Source organism: Pogona vitticeps, chromosome 5 (assembly GCF_051106095.1).
Source record: "Pogona vitticeps strain Pit_001003342236 chromosome 5, PviZW2.1, whole genome shotgun sequence".
Classification (NCBI taxonomy): domain Eukaryota; kingdom Metazoa; phylum Chordata; class Lepidosauria; order Squamata; family Agamidae; genus Pogona; species Pogona vitticeps.
Window position 1 is genome coordinate 102,140,224 of NC_135787.1, and position 23,614 is coordinate 102,163,837.

A 23,614-nucleotide genomic window follows, 5' to 3' on the forward strand; every position below is an offset into this window, starting at 1 on the left:
TAATTCAGTAGTTCAAATCTTAGTTTTCATCCAAAATTTTGGTGGTACCTGTGATTTGATCTTTATGAGGTGGAATTTTTCAAAGCCAGAATAGCTGCTTAGAACAAGAATAAATTCTAACAGTCAGAAAAATCATTCTAATACTGTACACTGTGTATGGGGACGGGTAGAGAACACAATCTTAAAAACAGATGCACATAACAGAATGTTTCAGACAAATGTGGTTGTATTTCTTAAATTCTGATGGGCTTTCAAAATACTGCATGGAATAAAACAGAAGTCAATGGTATGGTATATACAAGAAATGTTTTTGGTGAGGGGACACCATGTGGAAAAAATTCTCTTTATGTTCCATATACAAAAGGTGTGAGCAATTCAAAAGTAACTAAAAGGCACAGCATGCAGTTCAATTAGAGAGTGGATTCACACCTTCCTATCTCAAATTAAAACACACAAACACACACAGAGCTAGAACTCAGCCATTATCATGAAAATCTGAAGCTTTATTTGCTTTTAAAGGGAGAGAAAAATGGGCCTCTTTTGTTTACAACCTCTTGAAAGCAATAAGATTGCCACAAGACCTGATCCAACAACTCTGTTTCCTTTCAAAGTTAAGACTTTTTTCTTTCATATCACCAGTTGATGTGCTGTACTAATCCTCTAGCATGTGAAACACTCCTTTAGAAGATAAAACACCACTGAAGGAAGACAGGGGAACTGTTGTGCTTAGAGAATTAATCCATTCTGGAAAATCAAAAGCCAGCCACCCTCAGCACAACAATCGCTATTTTTTTGGACTACGAAAGCCCCTCATTTTCCATTTAATACTGTACTATCTAAACTTTAATCCATGGTTGTTGTTTTTAAATAAGTAACACACACAATATCTTTCGCATGTTTGTTCTTCTCCCACTTACGAGGTTAAATATATTACATTATATATCCCAATCTTCATAGAAGCTACAGATTTAAAGGAGGGAACATAGGCTGCTAGTCATCGCAGCTGCAGTGAGGGACATGGCCAGTATTTTCGCCTGCAGTTCCCAAAACTGCACAGAAGGCATGGAGTTGTTAGCCCCAGAGAGCAACTGATGTGCTTAACACAGTACATGCAATTTTAAAGCTGTGCTTCTGTACAAACAAATTCTTTGCATTTTTGCTTCAGACCTCAAATCATTCATACATGACACAATTTTGGGCCACAGTTTTATATGCAGCCCCCTCGCCGTGACCAATTGGAATTCTAAATACGTGCCAGCTAATAATTAGCCAACATTGCTCAGAAGTGGTGCCTGTCACTGCTGCCCTGCCTGGCTAGATGTTGCTTCCTCTCCATGAAGCTGTCCCCAAAAGGAGAAAAATTGCAATGGTTGAGAATCAACCATTAGAAGGCCAGTCCATACTTTTACATCTGAAGTGTGCATATAATCAAGAAATCAAGAATGCACTAATTTTGCTTTTTGTTTTTGATCTGAAGCCAGCTAGTTTGCGGCACAGGGAGTTAATTGATTAGTGTCTCTCCCTCCCATCTCATTCATGCCACATTCCACAGTCGCAGAGTTCAATAACAATGCAGAATGGTGTCCAAAATAAAGAGGCAGAACCTTCCATTCTTCACTCTCACTTGAATTAATTAACTGGAAATGAGTTTTGTCAATGTTTTGGAAAAGTGGGGGTATGTGTGAAAAGAAACTGCTAGAATTAATCACAGTGAGAAACTAGCTCTTAAGTCTTCCAGCATTCAGAAAAAGCCCATGAGAAGCAAAAATAATAATAAAAGGGGAAGTGGATTGACTTACCAAGGGAACAAATACAATACAAACAAACATCCAGTTCTCCATAAACAAAGAGAAATCCTTACACACAGAAACATCTAAAACTTGCTGTAAAGAAAATGTTAGCATTTAAAAGTGAAATTATAGAAAAAGAATACAAGATACTAATGCATGCAGGTTGCTATTTAATTTTTTAACAATAAACATACATTTCACTGTTTATATGAGGGAAAATTGGCATTTATCAAATAGGTTCTGAACATCAAGTGTAGACAGGTCTAATAATTAATGGGACATTTCAGTCATTCTCTAGAACACTGCTTCTCCTACTCACCTAACAGAACATTCTTGAGCAGTTCACACTTCCTTTACCTCTGTTTCTAAACATTTTCTAAAAGGGAGGAGCGAATGATGTGGCTTCTGCCCTCGCAAGGGCAAATTTAGGTATCTCACCCTTTTACTCAAGCTTAGAAGGAAGCGGGTCCTATTAAAGCTTTAGATGAATATCTGGAATCTGTGGCTACAAACTGGTGTAATATACATACAGTACATTTTTAGTAAAGGAACAAAGTAAAGGAACAGTAGCAGCCAAATATTCAGAACTGTGAATTTGCAATTCACTTGTACAGTCAACCTAGCAAGAGTTAAAGGATAATTTTTTCTGGGGTTATATCCAACTGGTGTCAATTCGTTGACCAAGTGCTCTTTGCCTTTGGGAAGACTTCTGTCAGCAGAAGATGGAGAGAGAATGCCTTTGGTGATTTCTGCTTCTCCCAGAAGCCCTCACACCACTTCCTGCTCTGTGTTGAAGTGCTTGCCAAACTGCTCAAGGAAATCTGGAAAAGCAGGGAGGGAATGGCAAGGGGCTTTGCTTCCATGCTTGTTTTACTGGTGGAAACATCTTCTGGAGCCAGGGAAATTATATCAGTTGGATATAATTCTCAGACAACATTCTGGAATTTAAAAAAAATCTGAAAGACTGGCTGACAGGCTTTTTTATTCTGAACTAATCCAATTTTACAGAAAATGCACATTTTCTTTATAGCAAGTGAAAATCTGCCACTTATACATTTGGCATCTTTCTGACAGATTTCAAAATTAGTTTTGTGTCTTGCTGTTCAACTTTCAATCCCATGCTTTCAAGAACAGAATTGTCAGCCAGGCCCTGCTGCTCCATTTGTGCAATGAGCTCTTGATTTCTTTCATTTTGTTCAGTAAGATTGTGTATTGCATACACTGCCCATTGGCTTATAACTGTTCAATGCAGTTAAGGAATATCTCATAGGTTTGTTTAACTTAATATATATAATATCTATGGAACACATGCACATGTGTTTGCATTTTAATAACAGACTGATCAAACCAATAATGCCATTTACACCAACTCAGTTTAACCAACATTACATCTAGGTAAAACAAAGTAAGTTCACAGGTATCCCAAAGACAACAGGTCAATAAAAATAAAATGGCAGATCACATGGCCATGTGAATAGTTAGTTGCTATCAAATGTTTAACCATAAAAATAGCTTTAGGAAACAGAAGTTATGATTAAACTTAGAAGATACATTTCCATAAATATTATGTTAACATATTAGAATTAAGTTGGCTTTCCCAACAGAAAACTCCTGACGATTTTTCCTTTCTTATATCTTTCTTTGATTTCTATCTTAGTCTAGGTGCAATGTTTTAAAATTATATTGTTTCTTTTATTGTAAGCCGCCTAGAGTGGGCTAATATGTCCAGATAGGCGGGATAGAAATAAAATAAATAAATAAATAAATAAATAATAAATAAATAATATTTTTTAACTTATGAAAAAAAGAGATACAGTACAATCCTAGAAAAGTCTACTCAGAAATAAGCCCACAAAATGTAATGCAAATTACTCCCAGGAAAGGAGGATATGTCTGTACAGGATAACAGCTGTAGTTATTTATATAGAAAAATAGTTAGAATTAGATCATACTTCCTCTATTTTCTACCATGCTTTTTTCTATTTTAAGAAATTACGTAATGTATAATTAGATGTTATACTTATTGTTTGTATGCATATTTGTATGTACATACACATTATATGTTTGAGAGTGTTACTTTTGTAAAGTATACAATACATTTAAACTACTGTGACCACAGGCACTGTTTTTTCCTAATAAGCTAACAAATAAAACAGCTTTCAACAATTTATTTCTCTTTCATGGTGGTCCCCCTTCAAGCAAGATTTAACACAGAGAGTACATCCAGGTTTAATAATTTCTATTATCATTGATAAACTAAGTTCTGAGCGTTCCATTATAATGATTTACTTAAATGCTGCAAGCAAGATGTTGTGTCACAAAATATAATTGCTCCCAATATACTTCCAGAGGAGACATGAAATTCTGACTCACAGTATGCAAGAGCAGAGAGCCTCTAGGGCACCAATTACTTGCTACGTGTAGCTTCACATCCAAGAGAAAGCTATGCATAATTTACACATAACCTTCATATTTTCTTGCTGACTTTCATACGGCCATTTGCCCAGAGGGCAAAAGAGGAGCTGTCTGGAGTCTGGGTGGGGCAAGAATGCCAACTAAAATTATAAAGCTTGAAGAAATATGGGGAAGCTATCGGTAAATAGGGATCATTCTTGCATATCTTCTGCAAATTTAACTTGGAAAAAAACCCCTCAGTTCAGAGTTGGATTTTGAATGTACTAGCCTATTTTTTATACATGTTCCCCAAAACACTTCCAGCCCAAATGCATTGAGTACAATAAAAGCAGGGCTGTTCCAACCAAAGAGCTTATTCCTCACAACAAGATGAGGAAATGAATATATTCAAACCAAAAAGAAAAACAAGACCATGTGCAGAGGTACCATTTAGTTAGTAACTGCACAGAAATACTTAATCCAAGTTACATTAATTTTTTTAGAACTTATTATTTTTAAAAAGATTTTTAAAAAATAAAATCAGCTTTTATAGGAAGTCTGTTTCATATATCATTACAGAAAGAATAGTAAGATCTTTTTAGAAATTCTGCCAAATTATCAAGTTGGAACAAAAAGAAATCGGTGAGATTATTCAAGATAGGAACAGAGTACTACACATTCCAATATGGCCACATGACAATTATCACATTACTACCATTTTGATTACTTGAGTGCAGCTTTCTGAAACAAAACTACACTAGAAATTTGTATCTTTAACAGACACTTCTGATATTTAATTGCCACCTTGATACTAAAAATTATAGACAATTAAGACATACCTACAGGCTAAGCAAAATAAGGCAGCAAGGGATTTACTGCATTCAAAATATATGCAATAATAATAATAATAATAATAATAATAATAATAATAATAAGAAGAAGAAGAAGAAGAAGAAGAAGAAGAAGAAGAAGAAGAAGAATCATTATTATAAACCAAATTTAATAATAAAAATCTACTGATTGTAATAAATATATACTGATCATTACAGCCTCCCCTTTTCTAGTTCCTAGTTTTCTACTATTGCAAGCAGAATGAATGGAGCACTTTATTTCCAAAAACACAGAATTGTCCCCTGAGGCTATACTGGACTGCTATCATGTTCATGAGTTGGTTCTTTTTCTTATTAATCATGAAGGTTAAAATGCATTATTTAATGTGAAAATGACAGTTCAGTCATTAGTGCTCCATGTAATCTGGATGACCATCTCACCATCAAAGACTACCACATGGGGGCATCAACTATATGAACTGGCTCCATATTTAAAGAACAAAGGCAATCATTAAGGGATCTTTAAATATCTGCTAGTCCAGATACCTTAAATAAAAGTATCATTAACATGAGTTGTTGTTCACACTGCCAGAGTGTGATTAAACAACACAGATGATAAATACAATACAGTAACATTCCATGAAATACCCCCAAAAGTTATACAGTCTATCTCTTTATCTTACTCTTATATATATCCTGCTAAATGGGGTGTGTGGGGGTGTTGTAATCTGTTTGCAACTTTCCCGTCTGTGAATGCAGCTTTTCCAATACAGAGTCATGAATATGTATGATCATCCTGAGTGAGCTTTAGACTTCTGGATGGCTGGATGGAGACCTATACAGATTTAAGTGTCAGGCAAGATTAAAGCAAACCCCCAGTTAATATTCACATTATCCTCTTGTTCTTCTCCAAAGGACAGATAGAAAATTGAACATATTCTGAAGTCTATAATCCGACCAACACTTTAAGTACTTTATTGTATATTCAGCTTTAGAAAGAGTACTTCTAAAGTTTCCATGGTTACTACAAATAGGAACATGAATCCATTTGTTGCCAAAAGATACAAAAGAAAACACAGCAATCCCAGTAGCTCCAATTTCGCAGGTTTAGCTTTCTAAACCAGAATACCAAAAGCAATACTACAACACAGGAGATCCTGCTAATATTATGACACAGTAACCATTTCTGTTTAAGAAGCAGTAGATCAACTATGCAAACATAAGGAGAAACTGATTTTTAAATTAATTTAGCCCACTTCCATGAGACCTAAAGATATAATTATACAAGTAGAGCTTGTACTTGTTCACTTGGGGAATAGTTCTGATCAAGCATACTCTTTAACTGGTACATACTTCCTTTTCATGCCCAGTGTTATTCTACTAAGCAATAAAGAGCTACATTTTTACAAACAAGTCAGTAATACAAAGCATTCCTTTCTCCATAAGAATTCTAAGGGAACTATGCCTCATGAGGCAACCACAGAGTTCTTTAATCTTGGTCAGGAGCTCAGGTCAGATCCCCTCTGAAAATCTCTCAGGGGGCTGCTGTTTTCCTCAAATGTGCAGTAAACAAATGTAACACAAATAAAACTAAGGAGAAGCTTTAAGAAATTGGTGCAGGGCACCCATCTGGACTGGGAGCAAAATATTAAACAGAGCCCCATGTAATTGCTTTCACTTGCAAGTAAAGACAGCTGTGGTGTGCTTTTTAAGAACTGTGGATGACAAAATCTACTTTGGCTCCAATACAGAGGGAAAGTTACGAGGAGGGATGGGGCCTTAATCCTCACGCATTCATGGAGCCCATCCATTACTCTGCCTGACGTGTCCCTTCAAGTGTCCCAAACAGCTACTTTTCCTTCTGCTCTCCCTTTTTTGCTATTTCCATCTGAGATAGCTCCAAGCCACATAAAACTATCCAAAAGAGAGAGAGAGAGAAAAAAAAATACTAACTGCTGAGGGTGAATTACTGCAGCTGTATGTTTAAGATTCTTGTATATAATTTCTATTAGCCAGTCTTTGGGCATGTTGCTAATTGATTTGAACTAGGTAACAGTGTTTTATAATTCTTTTACATTGAAAGCACCATACAGTGGTGCCTTGATTTATGGCCACAATCCATTCCAGAAGATGGGAGTAACTCGAAATGGTCGTAAGTCGAAGCACCATTTCCCAAAGAAATGCATTGGAATATGATTAATCCATTCCATCATAAAAAACAAAACAAACACACACACACACACACACACACACACACACACACACACACACACACACACACACACACACACACACACACACACACACACACACACACACACACACACACACACACACACACACAACAGCCAGCCTCATTGTAACACAATGGGGCTAAAAACAAATTAAAAAATACACATACAGCCAGTCCCATCAGAAGGCGATGGGGCTGAAAAAAACCCAAACAGCAACAAATAGAGCAAGACCCATCAGAACGCAATGGGACTGAAAAAAAATACACACCAAAACACCAACAAACATCACAGCTAACCCAGAAGCAGAAAGCAGCACCAGGCAGTACGAAGCCTCTCTGCAAGTGCACACACTTTAATCATTGGGGAGAAAGATCTACAAAGAAGCTCTTCGCCGACCAACAGTTAGTATTCTAATTTGAATTCCCCACCTTTTTTCCCTGCCTTTTTTGTTTGCAACTCAAAGCGCCAGTCGCAAGTCGAAGCAAAATTTTGCGGCTGGAGCTGTCGCAACTCAAAATGGTCATATGTTGGGATGGTCGTGAGTCGAGGCACCACTGTATCAAAGAATGGATGCTGTAAAGGCTAGCCTCCATTTTTTTCTACTAAATATCCCCTATGAATGTTTGTTTTCTCCATCTTATTATGTTAGCAAAGTTTTGGAACATTGATTGATTGATTAATTGATTGATTGATTGATTGATTAAATTTTTATTCTGCCCATTTAGACCATGTCTACTCTGAGCGGCTTACAATAGGAATATCATAATTAAAAATAATAATTTAAGTTAGTATCATTCAAGATGGAAAAAGTATAAACAAAAATTGAAATAGAAAAGTAAAGATTAAGTATTGACAGGAGGGAAGGCCTGTCTAAAGAGCCAGGTCTAAAGTTGGCTCTTAAAAACACTGAGCGAGGGAGCCAGGCGAATCTCTGATGGGAGATTGTTCCAGAGTTGAGGGGCCACTGCTGAGAAGGCCCGTTTTCCTGTTCTTTCTTTCCGGGCCTCCCTTGGTGTTAGGCCCCTCAGCCGACTTTCCTGGCTATAGCGAGTGATTCGAGTAGATCTAGGTGGGAGAAGGCATTCGGGTAGGTATCGAGGTCCTAAACTGTTTTGGGCTTTAGAAGTCATCATTAACACTTTGAAATCAATGCGGAAATGAATGGGCAGCCAATGCAAGGCCACCAGAGGGGGAGAAATATGCTGATGTTTTCTCATCCCACTAAAGAGTCTGGCCGCCGCATTCTGCACTATTTGAAGCTCCCGCATCAGTCTCAAAGGTAGCCCCACGTAGAGCACGTTGCAGTGATCTAATCTCGAGATTACAAGCGCATGGACCAGAGTGGTGAGGGCCCCGCCATCAAGATAGGGATGCAGCTGGGCAATCTGCCACAGATGGAAATAGGCAGAGCGGACCACTGACACCACCTGGGTTTCCATGGTGAGTGCTAGATCCAGATGGAGCCCCAAGCTGCAAACCTCACTCTTCGTGGTGAGAGTCACTCCCCCAAAAGAGAGGGAGTTTCCCAAACCACCAATGGAGGGGCTGCCCACCCTCAGGACCTCCGTCTTGTCTAGGTTCAGCCTCAACCCATTCTCCTGCATCCATCGCAGAACAGCCTCCAGACAGCGCTGAAGGGACAGAATGGCATCCACTGAGGTAGGTGAAAAGGAGATGTAGAACTGAGTGTCATCAGCGTAACAAAGCCCCACACCCCCTGATGACTCCACCCCACAGCCTCATATAGATATTAAACAGCATTGGGGAGGTATTCGAGCCCCGCGGAACCCCACAATTGAGGCTCCATGAGGCCGAAACACTCTCCTCAAGCTGTACTCTCTGAGGGCGGTCCTCCAAGAAGAATCGGAGCCAGGCAAGCGCCAGGCCACCAATTCCCAACTTGGAGAGCCTCCCCAGGAAGATACTGTGGTCAACGGTATCAAAGGCGGCTGAGATACCGAGGACCAACAAGGACATTTTGCCCCCATCAGCCTCCCTCAACAGGTCATCAAACAGGGCGACCAATGCTGTTTCTGTGCCATGGCACGGCATGAAGCCCGACTGGAATGGATCCAGGACATTGGTTTTTTCCAAAAGAGCCTGACGTTGCTCAGCCACTAGCCCCTCTCCACCACTTTACTAAGGAAGGAAACATTGGCAACAGGCCTATAATTGTTAATGTTGTCTGCTGCCAAACTTGATTTCTTCCTTATGGGCCTAATTAGCATCTCCTTGAGGGCAAAGGGAACCTTACCCTCCTGGAGAGACCCATTAGTTATTGCTGTGACCCACCCATTCAATTGTTATAGTCCTGGCTGCTTTGATTAGCCAGGCTGTGCAAGGGTCGAGAGAGGAAGTGGTGGCCCAACAGCAATCAAGCACTTTGTCCACCATATCTGGCGTCACAGGCTGAAAGAATTCAAATCTCCCCAGGCAAGGCAGAGTGCTGGACATCTCTGCTCGACCCAATGCATTCAAAAAAAAAAAAAAAAAAAAAAAAGGAGAGAGGTCCTGGTGGATGGCCTCCACTTTAGATTTTAAAAATGCTGCAAATTTGTCAGGTGAGATATTAGAAGGGGGCCCATCACCTAGACCAATTCTGGATAGATCGCAAACTATATGGAAACGTTCCGCCTGCTGATTTGAAGCTTCACTTATCTGTTTAGCGAAGTGTGCTTGACTAGCAGCCCTTACCTTAGCAAGGTAGTGGTTAGTCATGATCCTGACAGCTTTCTTATTATAGACCGTCGGATCCCGTCTCCAATTGCATCTGCCAGTGTAACACACGGTCTTACTCAAAGTCATCTTGGTACAATATTTCGTCAATATGCCACCAAATTCGATAGGTTTAAAAGGGAATTAGACAAATTTATGGAAGGAAAAGCTTTATTATTACAACCAAAGTTGGGAAAATGAATAGGACAGGGTTAACAGTTTAATCACCTATAGGCACACTTAGTGTCATAGGGATAGAAATAACTAATAGTTAAATAACTATTAACATTTTCCCTGTTTAGTTTCCCATTTCTGATGACACTGTGAAACAAACAAAGAGTCTGGAGTTCCTAGATAAAGTAATCAGGCCTCTTTTGATGGTCTATTAAGTTTGTGAATGTCAGTTTATAACGGAAAAAGCAAGCCCTAAAGTCAAACTTATAACACTAGTTTAAAACCAAGAATGGGGCACAAACATTCTTGCCACAGCTGCTGCCCATATTTTTAAGTGACATTTTTAATAGAAACCTATAATTTATATGTAACTAAAAATCCTTTGGGTTTAAAAATGGAGAAGAAAAATCACACTCTTGGACAATGTAAGCCAAAACATTCCATGTCTATGATACTCAGTTTTAACAGCTATTTTTATTTCACCCACCACCACCGTTTTACATTCTAGAGACATTTCTCCAAATAAGTAGGGCTACCAAACATTTTGAATATTACTGAATTTTTAAACAAACACAATGACTACTGCTTTAAAAAATCTGAAATTCTAAACTTAACAAAACAATTGAGACATCAATAATTCAATGCTACCTCTTGGTTAAACAACAACAGCCCTCTAAGATTACCCCTACGTGATTTGCAAGTCAAACCAAATCAAATCATACATGCACACCCCAAGTCACATATTGTACAGTGGTGCCTCGCACAGCGAGGTTAATCCGTTCCGGATTAACCCTCGCTGTGTGAAAGCATCGTTGAACGGGGCAAGAAAACCAATTGGAACGCATTAAACAGTGTTTAATGCGTTCCAATTGGGCTGAATACTCACCGTTCAACAATGCTTCCGGGCGGCTGGCAGCCATTTTTGCGCCCTCCCCTCGCTGAACGAGGGCGCGAAAATGGCTGCGATCAGCTGTCCGGCGGGTCCAAAACGGCTGCCGGAACAGCCAAAATGTCTGCGTGCAGCGTTTTCGCGCCCTTGGTGAGGGGAGGGCGCGAAAACGCTGCGCGCAGACATTTCGGCTGTTCCGGCAGCGTTTTCACGCCCTTGGTAAGCGAGGGGAGGGCGTGAAAATGCTGCGCGCAGCCATTTCGGCTGTTCCAGCAGCGTTTTCGCGCCCTCCCCTCGCTTACCAAGGGCGCGAAAATGCTGCGCGCGGCCATTTTGGGGTCACGCGGCGGCCATTCTGGACCCGCCGACCAGCTGATCAGCGGGGCGCAAAGCGAAGGTCGGTAAGCGAACCGCTTACCGACCTTCACTCTGTGAATTGTGCCCTATCTAGGTACCCTTTTGCGATCGCAAAAACAGCACCGTTGCGCAGATTCGTCGCTCTACAGAGTGACCGTTCTGCGAGGCACCACTGTATTTTGCAATGTGCTTCACAACTCTACTGTCTTTGCAACCTCAAATATACCGCAAACAAGAAACTTTAAGAGCCCCTGGCGGGATGCCATGTGGGCTTGCCTTAGAATCTAATTATGAAAATTAAAACAATCCACATTAGTTTTATTGTTATTTTCTCAGGGTCAGTCCAATTTATGCCTTGCAAGTACACCCATACCAAAGGAACGCTTTTTGTTTGTAAGCCTGCTTGAATTTAACCTTATTATAGAAAGGCAGGATACAAAAGTCCAAGCGTTACTGCCTTTAATGGGTTTTGTTTAGCTGCTTTGTTTCGTTTTAACGCAATCTGAATTCAAGGCAATTCGTGTGTCTGATCATTTTGAAGCTTCTGAATTGTATTAGCTGCCATATAGCAAAATGACGATGATAGTTTGCTCCTTAAAACTTGATCACATCTGTTTTTGCTCTCCTCAGCAGCACAGATTTTTTTCACAGCATGTGGCATGTCTCAAACTGCACTTTTAAATCTGAAGTGCTAGGGCTGGTTTCCCCAAGAAAGTCCTTCCTGGCATCTCACAAAACAAACTGCTATTGTTGTAGAACATAGCAACATGATTTCTTCTAGAGTTAACCTGAGGTTTTATAAACCACAATTACACTAACCATTGCCATGAGGTCAAAAATATTTTGAATCTACCTCTGAGATGACTGTCAGACTGCATATAATGATAGAAAATGTTATTCAAAGGGGTATATGCAAATATTAGCTTGCATTTATATATTTTGTATTTTATCCAAACTAGAGACTCACTGTGTGTAGACAGGCAACAACCATAGCCATAAGAGAGCAAAAATGAAACCCACAGGTTTTCTTTTCACAAATGCAGCCAATTTTGGCTCTTTCTAAGTAGCCAGCTACATGATCACCTAGCAAGTTATCCCTTTTTTTCCTCTTTAAGAATTATGGACAATTTGGCCACAGGAAAGTTTGCCAGCCTTATGTTAACATAATACAGAACTTTGTAATAAAATATCACGTCAAAGAATCCTTTCTTCTCATCAGCTAAACATGGAAGGGCATATCAACATCTGAAAATTTTTCTGCCCAAAGATCATGACAGCTACAACACTGCCACTGTTTGTTGTGAAGCCCTCCCAAAAAACATCTATGTCACAACTTTAAAAGAAGGGTGTTTCCTGTCAGAAGAGGGAATTGGAAAAGAGATTATATTCCAATCTCCTTGTAACACAAAATGGGGATGGGGTGAGAGGCCATACCACGTAACGTAACAGATGCCTGACAAGGAGATTGGGCAGAGTGATCCACCAGGTGAGTTGATGCGAGAGTTCTGGTGTGACTTGTAGTTGTTTGAACTGGTTGTCTGTCTGTGGATCGAACTGTGCAAGGAACCACGCTTGAAGAGATCTGAGTTTGAGTCTTGCGTGAAGGATGACCGAGGTTGTCGAGGACATGAGTCTGAGGAGATGCTGGGTGTGTTGAGCTGTGACCAAGGCTCGGGGCCGAAACAACGCTATGACATGCTTTATTTTTGTAATTATGTCTTGTGGAATGCTCTGGCTTCTATGGAATCGAGCCGGGCTCCGATGAATCTAGCCATTTGGGATGGTTCCAGGTGGGATTTGGCATAGTTGACTTGAAGACCGAGGTTTTGCAGTGTAAGCCGGGTAGTGTTGATGGGTCTCATGGCATCGAGACGAGAGTGTGCTACAATGAGCCAATCATCGATATAAGGGTAAATATGAATCCCTTGAAGACGAAGGAAAGTGGCAACAGGAGCCGTGCACTTTGTAAAAGTCCGTGGGGCCACAGAGAGTCCGAATGGGAGCAGAATTGGTAAGCCAAATTGTTGAAATGGAAGTGGAGGTAATTGTGGTGGGATGGATGGATGGATATATGAAAGTATGCATCCTTAAGGTCTATCAGGATGAACCAGTCTCCCTGCGAAAGAAGAGGAATAACGGTGTCAAGTGTAAGCATTCGAAATGTTCGAGGTCAACTATAGTCATTGAGGTCTCTGAGATCGAGTACTGGACGGAGACCTCAGTCCTTCTTCGGCACCGTGAAGTATTTGGAATAGAAGCCATAAAGTGAGTCATTAGTTGGAACCAACGTAATGGCTTGTTTGTCTAGTAGAGAGGAAACTTCCTCTTGAAGGGTGTCAGAGTAAGGAGTAAATTTGAGGTTGCCTAATGGAGGTAAGGATTGAAACTCAACACGGTAGCCGAATGAAATAATATTAAGGACCCTCTTGTCATTTGTGATGTGTTCCCAAAATGGGAGAAAATGTCACAATCTTGGGAAAAAAGATTGATTCAGCCTTAAAGGAACATGGATAAGGGTATCAATATTGTTGATATCACTTACCCTTCTCTTGCGCCCTTGTTTGGGGTTGGCAATGCTATTGCTGGTTCCGAACACGGGCGGTCGGGATCGACGGTCCTGGGGTCGAGAAGGGTCTGTCGGATTGCTGTTGACCAAAGGGTCGGTATGTCTGGTATCTCTGGAAGGGTTGGGAGGGTCGTTCGTAGTATTGACAGGATCTGTAATTTGGCTTGTAGGGACGAAAAGAAGATTGGTTCATGTAAGTCAGCTGTTTTATGCATCTTTTTAACACTTTCCATGATATCGTCAGTCTTTTGATGAAAGAGACCAATGCCATCAAATCGTCGGAGAGAGATGTGGATCTTAGCCACGTGTGTCTGCAGATGGCTATGGAAGATGCCAAGGATTTAGATGCAGCTTCGGCAGCATGTCTGGCGGCTATTTTCTGTTGCCTTGCCAGGGAGGTTGCTTCAGCATGGGCGTTCATGAGGTCTGTCTTGATGGATTCAGGGGCAGACTCAAGAATGGGTAAGATTTTCACCCATAGGTGCCACTGGTAAGCGCCCATTGCTGCCTGGTAGTTAGCTGCTCTTAGTAGGAAGGACTGCAAGGAATAAATTCTTCTGGCTATGATGTCAAGTTTTTGTCCTTCCTTATTAGTTGGTGAGATGGACGGTTTTCCTCTGGACTTTAGTAAGTTGGATTTGACTATGATTGAATTGGGAACTGGATGTTTCACTAAGAATTCCATGTCAGGATCATGGGTTCTGTACATGTTGTCTGTGCATCTGGACATTTTCAGGTTTGTAGGAGGTGTGTCCCAGGCTTCTTTGATGATTCGCTTCACGGCCGGGATGTACGCCAGGCTAAGAGGCTGTGACTTTTCAGTATGGATATCATCAAAAACAATATCCACCCCAGGGGAAGGAGGTTCCTCAACCTTGAACTTGAGTGCAGTGGCCATACAAGCAACCAGATTGGAGTATGAAGTGAAGTCCTTCGACAGGGAAGATGGTCTTGTATCAATAGCATCAGAGTCGGGTGTAGGGATATTCGGAGGAGACTTGGGATTACTCCATGTCGGTGTCATGATCTGAAGGTGCTGGAATAGATGAGGAATCATAGTCGAAATGAGGAATAGCTTGAGACCCTCTAGACCAGTGGTCCCCAACCTTGGGCCTCCAGAGGTTCTTGGACCACAACCCCCAGAAGCCTTCACTACCACCTCTGCTGGCCAGGATTTCTGGGAGTTGAAGTCCAAGAACCTCTGGAGGCCCAAGGTTGGGGACCATTGCTCTAGACAGTGCAATTCTCAAAGTCGTAGTTGGTGTAACATGGCGATCCTTCAAAGAATGCTTAGGCTGCTTAGATGGCAGGGCAGTTGAAGAGTGTGAGTGTTGTTTCTTCGACTTTGAAAGGGATGTCGATGTCGAGAGTGGTTCCATAGGTTTGGATGTTACTGTCAGTGGAATCTGCGGACATTGTTGCGGAGATTCGTAGCGGAATTTTTTTGCTGGAGTTGTTTGGGAAAATCCCTGGTATGCTTCATCTGGAATTGATTAGTAAAAGGGAAGAAATTGTCCATGCCAAGCTGCTGGAAAGCGAGCTGTTGGTAGGCTGGAAAAAAATGGGAATTGGTAACATTGACCAAATTGAGGCATTGATGGTGATGGTTCCACATGCTTCCTCTTCTCCTTATGTTTTTTTGGTTCAGACGGCTTGGTGTCAAAAGACCGCCCTGAAATCGGCCTCGAATGGGCAGTGGCTGGACTGGATGGAGGCTCAGTCCCAACATGGCCAGTGGAGGGAGAGAAGGTACCAGGCAGGGCTGGAGCCTGTGCTGATGGAATAAGCACCTCATCCCTTTCCACTACAGATGCAGCAGCTTCCATAGAAGATTCTTCCAGTATGGGAGAGGGTGGACGCTCTCCTGGTGTATCCAAACGGACAGATTCAGCTTTCTTAGGCTTAGGAACAGGTTTTTCCTTTTTCTTTTGGGATTGCTCCTTTGGGGCTTTAGATTTTGAAGCCCTTGAAGCATCAGAGCCCGTTTTGGAATAGGGTGAAGGAGTAGAATGCCCCGGAATGGTAGCTGAGGCTTGTCGTGGCAGGTCCGTTTCTGAGTGTGGAATCTCAGCAGGAGCCACAGCAGTGGGATTCATGGTGGCTTCCCAAAGATGAGACCTCAATCTCTGGAGTCTGTGTTTTAGTGTTGGCTTGGTAAAACTTTTACAAGTCACGCATGATTGGGCCTGATGTTTCTCGCCCAAGCAAAATAAGCATTTGTTGTGGCCGTTGGAGGATGGGATTTTGCTATTGCAGCTGACACAGCACTTGAAAAGGGCCGAAGAGGCCATAAAGGGTGGGAGAAAACATTTGGAAGTCCAAGGGGAAGGGGAAGACGTTTGAAGGTAAAAGTGGCAATCGAAGAAGAAAAAACGCACGGGCGATCAAAGGAAAGAAGTTGTTGATTGATAACTGAAGTAGGTAATAGGTAATTAGCAGGTATTTGGTAGCACAAAAGGCCTAATAATCGCTCTTTTGCTTCCACAGAACCTTTCAGCACAGTGGAAAAAAGGAAGTGAGGGAAGAGGTGAAGAGGAGGAGCATTGCCTCATGGGAGATCACACCATAAAGTTGTTACTTTTAGCTCTAGAATCTTCCGAGATCGTCAGCGCAGGCATGGACAATACCCATACGTGTGCATTCACAGAGGCCACAATGAAGAACCATAATGGTTACATAACAAGAAACTAATACCACAAAGTGCTCTGTACCTCTGTAGTGTGTGAAGTGCAGTTCATCCTCCCCATAGCTACCACCAGAATTCTGCCTTAAGCTAAATTCAAAACAAATTTAGGAATTTCTCCTATACAAAACATCTAAGAAGTTCTGAATGAAGCAAAATAAATCTTTACAAGAGGGAGACCTTTCCTACATACACTTCTGTAACTTTTTTTTATCTTTATGTTTTCATCACAAACGTTTTCACTTGCAAAGGGTTCAGACAAAACACCAAAGAAATTTTGAAGACAATCAGTAAAGTCAAACTATGTAATGATTGAGCACATTCTTTTCGGATGTTCCTCACCTCCATATCTTGCATTTAGCATACTTTATTTTGTGATCAGTCACTGGAAGAGGATTTGCTTAATTTGCAAGTCTCGTTGCTGAAGCATTATCTCTGGGAAAGTTCCGCTGTGGAAGGAAAAGTCAGTTATGCATGCTAATATCCAGCTTTACCTAAGATTTACAAAGTTTCATTGGGGAGTTTTGCTTATTTCCTACCTTCCTTTCATTTACATGATTGCCCCTTATCATCAGCCTTTTCAGGATCAAACCCTGAATTTTTATGTATTAATGTATTTTGTTTTGCGTTCTGTTGTTTTATTTGGTAACCTGCTCTGGAAAAATACTATGAATGTTATACTCAAGGTTTACTGGTCATCAGATTAAAATATTGTACAAAATACTTAACTGAACATAACTCAATTATTAAAGCTTATATCTAAAGAATAGCACAACACCAATAAGACATTCAACATGTACATATTTTTAAAAAGAGCTCTAACATTTTAATATTCTTGAACTTGACTATTACTAGATTTTAAAATGCATTAATATACATTCCCCCCCCCTTCCCTTTTTTAAACAGCTAGGTCTTCTTTGTGGAAACATCTTCTCTAAAAATTTTCCACCAGTCCTAACAACAGCATCTTCTACTGCTCTTTTATCAGAGATCTATAAGCTGAATTTTCCCTCCGCTGGTCAAATTTAATAAAGTATGTAGAACTGATGAGGTGCTTATTAATGCATCTATCTGTTTATTTCAGCTGACTGATCAGATGTCAGGTGAAGCAAAAGCTTCAGAACTAGCTACAATGACCAAGTTTGGTTAGAATCTATTACTAAGTCTAATTTAAAGTGACAACAATGAATCTGGGATATTCTGAAAGTTAGAGAATAGGCCCCATTTGTTTCAAGACTGTCCAAAAGACGTGGTTTCTCTACTTGATTACTACCCTTCAAAAGAAGCAATGTAAAAGCCAACTTAGCACTGTTAAGACATTTAAATCTGAGGCAAACATATTTCAGACTGATTTTTAAAAGGAGAAAAAGGTGTTTTGTAATTGTTTCACCAATAATACTGCATAACACATTTATATTCTTGATTTCATAATATATAACTTTTCCAGTCAAATTCATGCTATTAAGAAATGTACTACAGGACAAAACAGCACGCATCAAATAAACACATAGAACAAGCTTTATGGAATATCTCTTTTGTCATTCAAAATGCAAACCATGTCTATCTTCTCGTCAAAATTGAAATTAAAAATAATATAGCATTAACCTTCCATACAGGTAAGCTGTAATATTTCATAAAGCAGAAATCACAAAGTACAGTTAGAATTGGAGGTAATGTTAAATGAGTGTACCAGAAGACTGGACTTGGTAGACAACACTGATGACCGAAAAAGAATTCAAAGGAAGTTCAAACATGCCTATATCTCTCTGACATATTTTTTCTCTGGACTCAATGTTAGTACCTTTTCCAAGACACCACAGAAATCCTCCATAACACATGGAACATCTCCATAAGTAACCCCACCCACACCTCAAATCATATCACAAGACACCAAGTATCATTTATAAAACCTGAGCACTATCAAAAGGATACAAGGATTATTATCATCAATGCTGCAATTATCCAAGATCAGTGGGATGCCATCTAGTTCATAAACCTACAAGAAAACAAAACATGTTGAATGAATTATTTCTTCTCACTTGGTAGACATCCATGGGCCTTGCTTAACGATAAATACAATCTATGTGTCATAACCATGCTGCCATAATGCTTAAGAATCAGTCATAAAACAGGATGTGAAACTCATGGGTTGAAATCAGCCTGAAAAACCATGTCTTGCATAAAATTAACCACAGTTAATATAGACCAACATCATATTAAGACCTCACCTGCCTGTCTGTTTCAAAGGGGACAACAAGACCTAACCAATGTCTTTTTGTACATATGTCTCAGGAAATATGGTCTTCGTTTGCAAATTAAACTTGATTTCACTTTTCATTTGGTATCTTACACTGGGATTGGAAATTGGGATTAAAACAACACACAGTGGATACTACCAATGCACTAGACCATTTAAAAGGTTATTCTGTGTACCACAGGCATACAACATACATCAATTAGTACATTATTCCAAGTAAGAGGAGAAAAAAAGAATGGTAATAGTTAATTTTAATGTGCAATATTATAAACTTTGAGGAAAGCAAATATAGACAAACATAATAAAGGTAAAGGTTCCCCTGTACAATTTTGTCCAGTCGTGTCCGACTCTAGGCAGCAGTGCTCATCTCCGTTTCCAACCCATAGAGCTAGCGTTTGTCCGCAGACAATCCTCCGTGGTCACGTGGCCAGCGTGACTAGACATGGAACGCTGTTTACCTTCCCACCGAGGTGGTACCTATTTATCTATTCGCATTTTTGCATTTTGCATGCTTTCTAACTGCTAGGTTGGCGGGCGCTGGGACAAGCGACAGGGGCTCACTCTGTCATGTGGATTCAATCTTACGACTGCAGGTCTTCTGACCTTGCAGCACAGAGGCTTCAGTGGTTTAACCCGCAGCGCCACCACGTCCCTAGACAAACGTAATGGTGTCACTCAAAAAGCATTAAATTTCATGGTTTCTAGTCTGCAGACAGGCATACATATTATAACACAAAATATACAGGCAAATAGAAGTATAATATCGATACAAAAAGCACCAAATTGCATGGCTTTTTGCCTGTAAAGAAAGTAAATATAACCAGAGTAGCTACACATCAATCAAATGCTTGTACACATTTTTGTCCCTTTTTGGTTGACATAATAAATATATTACCTCTGTATAGGTCTGAGAATTTGTTTTAAGCCAACATAGCTACCCCAGCTTTTATCAAGGATCTTTAAAGAGTCTCCAGGGGGTACCAACATCTTCATACCAATGTAAAGGAACAACTGACTTCCTCGTTCTAGCACGGATAGCCCAGGCCACAGCAGTTTTTAAACAAGAGACACAGCATAATTAGGGGGGAAAAAGGCAAAAGTAATCACACTACAGCCAAGTTTGGACGGGTCCATTTCAGCTGTCACATCACTCTTCTCTGTTCTGCAAACTACTGATTGCAAATGCACCATGGCTCCTAGAATTAACACAAACTTAATGCATGCACAACTGAACTCCAATGTGCAATTATCGACAATCATATCACAGTACAGCAGTTTACTTATCCACCCACAAGAAAATAAATTCTATCATATATTTGTTATAAATATTTTGATGTATCCAAGCATGCTAACATTTGACGTAAAGCTCTCTCTCTGAAATAGTAACTACTGATTCAGACAGTCTTTATTCCAGAAGTCAGAAGCAAATAAACATCTGCTGGGGAGTTCAGTGATAATGGAAAGTGAACACTACAAATGCTGCATGCACTTCATATGACTGTAAATTCAGAACGTGATTTGTTCTGTTGGTAACATCAGCCTCACTTTGCAAAAGGAAGCCACTCCTCAACCTGCATTATTATGAAACAGATTGGAAGATGTGTGGACTAACAGTGGTTGTGAACTCTAGAACTAGCATGAGGACACACAAGAAGTGTTCCATCCAGTTTTCTATTCTCATACTCATTTATTCCATCAGCTAGGATAGCACATTGGTTAAGAGAACAAGGCCTGAGCCAAGAAACATCTGATTCAAGTTTAATGACATGTGTAACTCAATAGATGATCAAATCTAAGACACTGGCTGTCTTTCTCCAATAGTAATATTGGTGAATAATACCTTAACTTTACAGAGTTAACAGTATCTTCAATCAGGGATTGTAAGCATCAGATATAACTCAAGGTGAAAGTAAAACAGAAGGGTGGAGCCATGTGGGGAACATGATGCTAAATCTCACTTGGAATCGCAAAACCATTGTTAAATATCTGCATGAGTTAAATATATATGAATCACAGTAGTTTTGTGAAATGTAGTATTACCATCACAAGATTTCTAAGCACTCCTATACATCTCTCTCTCCCGCTCTCAAACATTTATGGCCTGCCCTATATCACAGGATCTTGGGGTGGGTTACAGAGCTGTATAAAGTTAGTTAGGCATCCTTCAGTCTCGAAAGACTATGGTAGCGTGCTCTGTATGGAGGGCTTGGAACAGCGCCTAGTGTGGCTGAGAAGGCCAATTCGAGAGTGACAGTCCCTTCCACACTGAAGACAAACCCAGTCTGTCCCCTGTCCGGCTCCCTGGTTTTGCTGCTTATGTGACTTCCTCTTTGCCTCGGCCTGCTGGGCAAGGGTCTCTTCAAATTGGGAGAGGCCGTGATGCACTGCCTGCCTCCAGGCTGAACGGTCAGATGTCAGGGTTTCCCATCTGTTGAGGTCTATTCCTAAGGCCTTCAGATCTCGCTTGCAGATGTCCTTGTATCGCAGTTGTGGTCTCCCTCTGGGGCGCTTTCCCTGCACTAATTCTCCATAGAGGAGATCCTTTGGAATCCGACCATCAGCCATTCTCACGATGTGCCCAAGCCAACGTAGACGTCGCTGTTTCAGTAATGTATTCATGCTGAAAATTCCAGCTCGTTCTAGGACTGCTCTGTTTGGAACTTTGTCCTGCCAGGTGATGCCAAAAATCCGTCGGAGGCAACGCATATGGAAGGTGTTCAGCTTCCTCTCCTGCCGTGCACAAAGGGTCCAGGACTCACTGCAGTACAGGAGTGTGCTTAGAACACAGGCTCTATAAACCTGGATCTTCGTATGTGTCGTCAGCTTCTTATTGAGCCATACTCTCTTTGTGAGTCTAGAGAACATGGTGGCTGCTTTGCCAATGCGTTTATCCAGCTCGACATCTAGAGAGAGGGTGTCAGAGATGGTTGAGCCGAGGTACACAAAGTCATGAACAACCTCCAATTCTTGCGTGGAGATGGTAATAGAGGGAGGTGAGTCCACGCCCTGGCCCATGACTTGTGTTTTCTTCAGGTTGATTGTTAGTCCAAAGTCTTGGCAGGCCTTGCTGAAATGATTCATGAGTTGTTGGAGGTCTTCAGCAGAGTGGGCAACAATGGCTGCATCATCTGTGAAGAGGAAGTCCCGCATGCATTTCAGTTGAACTTTGGTCTTCGCTCTCAATCTAGAGAGATTAAAGAGCTTTCCATCTGATCTAGTCCGGAGATAGACGCCCTCGGTTGCAGCTCCAAAGGCATGCTTCAGCATGACAGCAAAAAAGATCCCAAAAAGTGTTGGTGCGAGGACACAGCCCTGTTTCACTCCGCTTTGGATGTCAAAGGGGTCTGATGTTGAGCTGTCAAAAACTACAGTGCCTTTCATTCCCTCATGGAAAGATCTGATGATGTTAAGGAGACGAGGTGGACATCCAATCTTGGGAAGTATTTTAAAAAGGCCATCCCTGCTAACCAGATCAAATGCTTTTGTAAGGTCTATGAAGGCCACTAAGAGTGGCTGTTGTTGTTCCCTACATTTCTCCTGCAGCTGTCGGAGGGAGAATACCATGTCAGTGGTGGATAATTTTATACAGAGCTGTATAAAATTATTTTAAAAAACCAAAGTGTACTTTGGTAAGATGGGCAGTATATGAATAAATAAATAAGCAAACAAACAAACAAGTTTAAGGTCAAACAGTTTAAATCACAAAATCAAAACATTAAAACCATTGCATTAAAACCTATGCAGGCCACAATCTTGAACTCATAAAGACTCTAATAAATATGTCTTTACTTGGTGCCAAAATGAAGCCAATGTCAGTGCCAATCGAGTCTCCAAGGGGAGGGGATTCCACAATTGAGGTGCTGCAGCAGAGAAATCCTTCCCCCATATTGAACTATTCACATACTGAATTGTTCTTAATGGGACATAGAGATAGATTTCTCCCCCTAAAATATTCATCTTTTGGGGAGTAGGGGCATCGGTAAAGTTAATCTTGAGGATATATCAAAATAAATACTATGGATATGCTTAAGATTTACTTCTTAAATGAAATTCAAGTAGATCTGGCAGATGCAACAAATCCTAGTAATCCCTTCTGGAGGTTACTGTGGAAGTACTACCAACATAATTTTTATTCAAACCAGAAAATTCATCATATAGATAGAGCACATACATTTCCCTGAGCCCATGTGAAATCATCTTCCTTCCTTAACTGTCTCCAAGTAGGGTTTCTATAGACCAGTGTTAAGTCCATGATGCTACACCAAAGATATAGCCAATGTATACACTCAAAAGATTCCAACAGAATGCATATGTATATCCATAGGCAGATAATTACACATAATACAATTGTCTCAGACCATTATGCAATACTTTCAAGCTCCAGAGACAATCTAGATAATTTGGTCTCTGACCCCTGCCTTCTCTGGCCAGCCAAAACTTCCACTGATAAGCACACAAAAAAGGTGGCACGTGCACCCACACAATCCTGTAGAAAGAAGACCCACCTGGCTGGAAAGATTACAGCAGCATTGCAGAGATCCTGTGCTTCTCAGTGTCTTTTGAGAATTGACAAACTCGTAAGAAGTATAATTACAAATGGAATAACTGGAGTGGGTTCATTATAAATAAACTATAAGACTGAGGCTGTTGAGCAATAGCTAACGTAGAAAACAAAGAACATAATGTATTTGATGAAACCCGGGAGATTCTGTTGCCTTCCTCATT

The 23,614-nt window shown here is 40.6% G+C and overlaps 1 protein-coding gene across 1 annotated transcript in view; it reads right to left on the reverse strand.

Annotated features, from left to right (window-relative positions):
* Nucleotides 1-1,943: 1,943 nt before the first annotated feature.
* Nucleotides 1,944-23,614, reverse strand: part of ATXN10 (ataxin 10) — a 116,340-nt gene continuing 94,669 nt past the window's right edge. Inside the window, exons 10-11 of the mRNA XM_073000893.2 lie at nt 18,565-18,628; nt 1,944-3,029 (exon numbers count right to left, since the gene is read on the reverse strand). Of these exons, the coding sequence (XP_072856994.2) occupies nt 2,839-3,029; nt 18,565-18,628 (255 nt within the window). The 3' untranslated portion in view covers nt 1,944-2,838. The remainder of the gene's footprint in view (nt 3,030-18,564; nt 18,629-23,614) is intronic.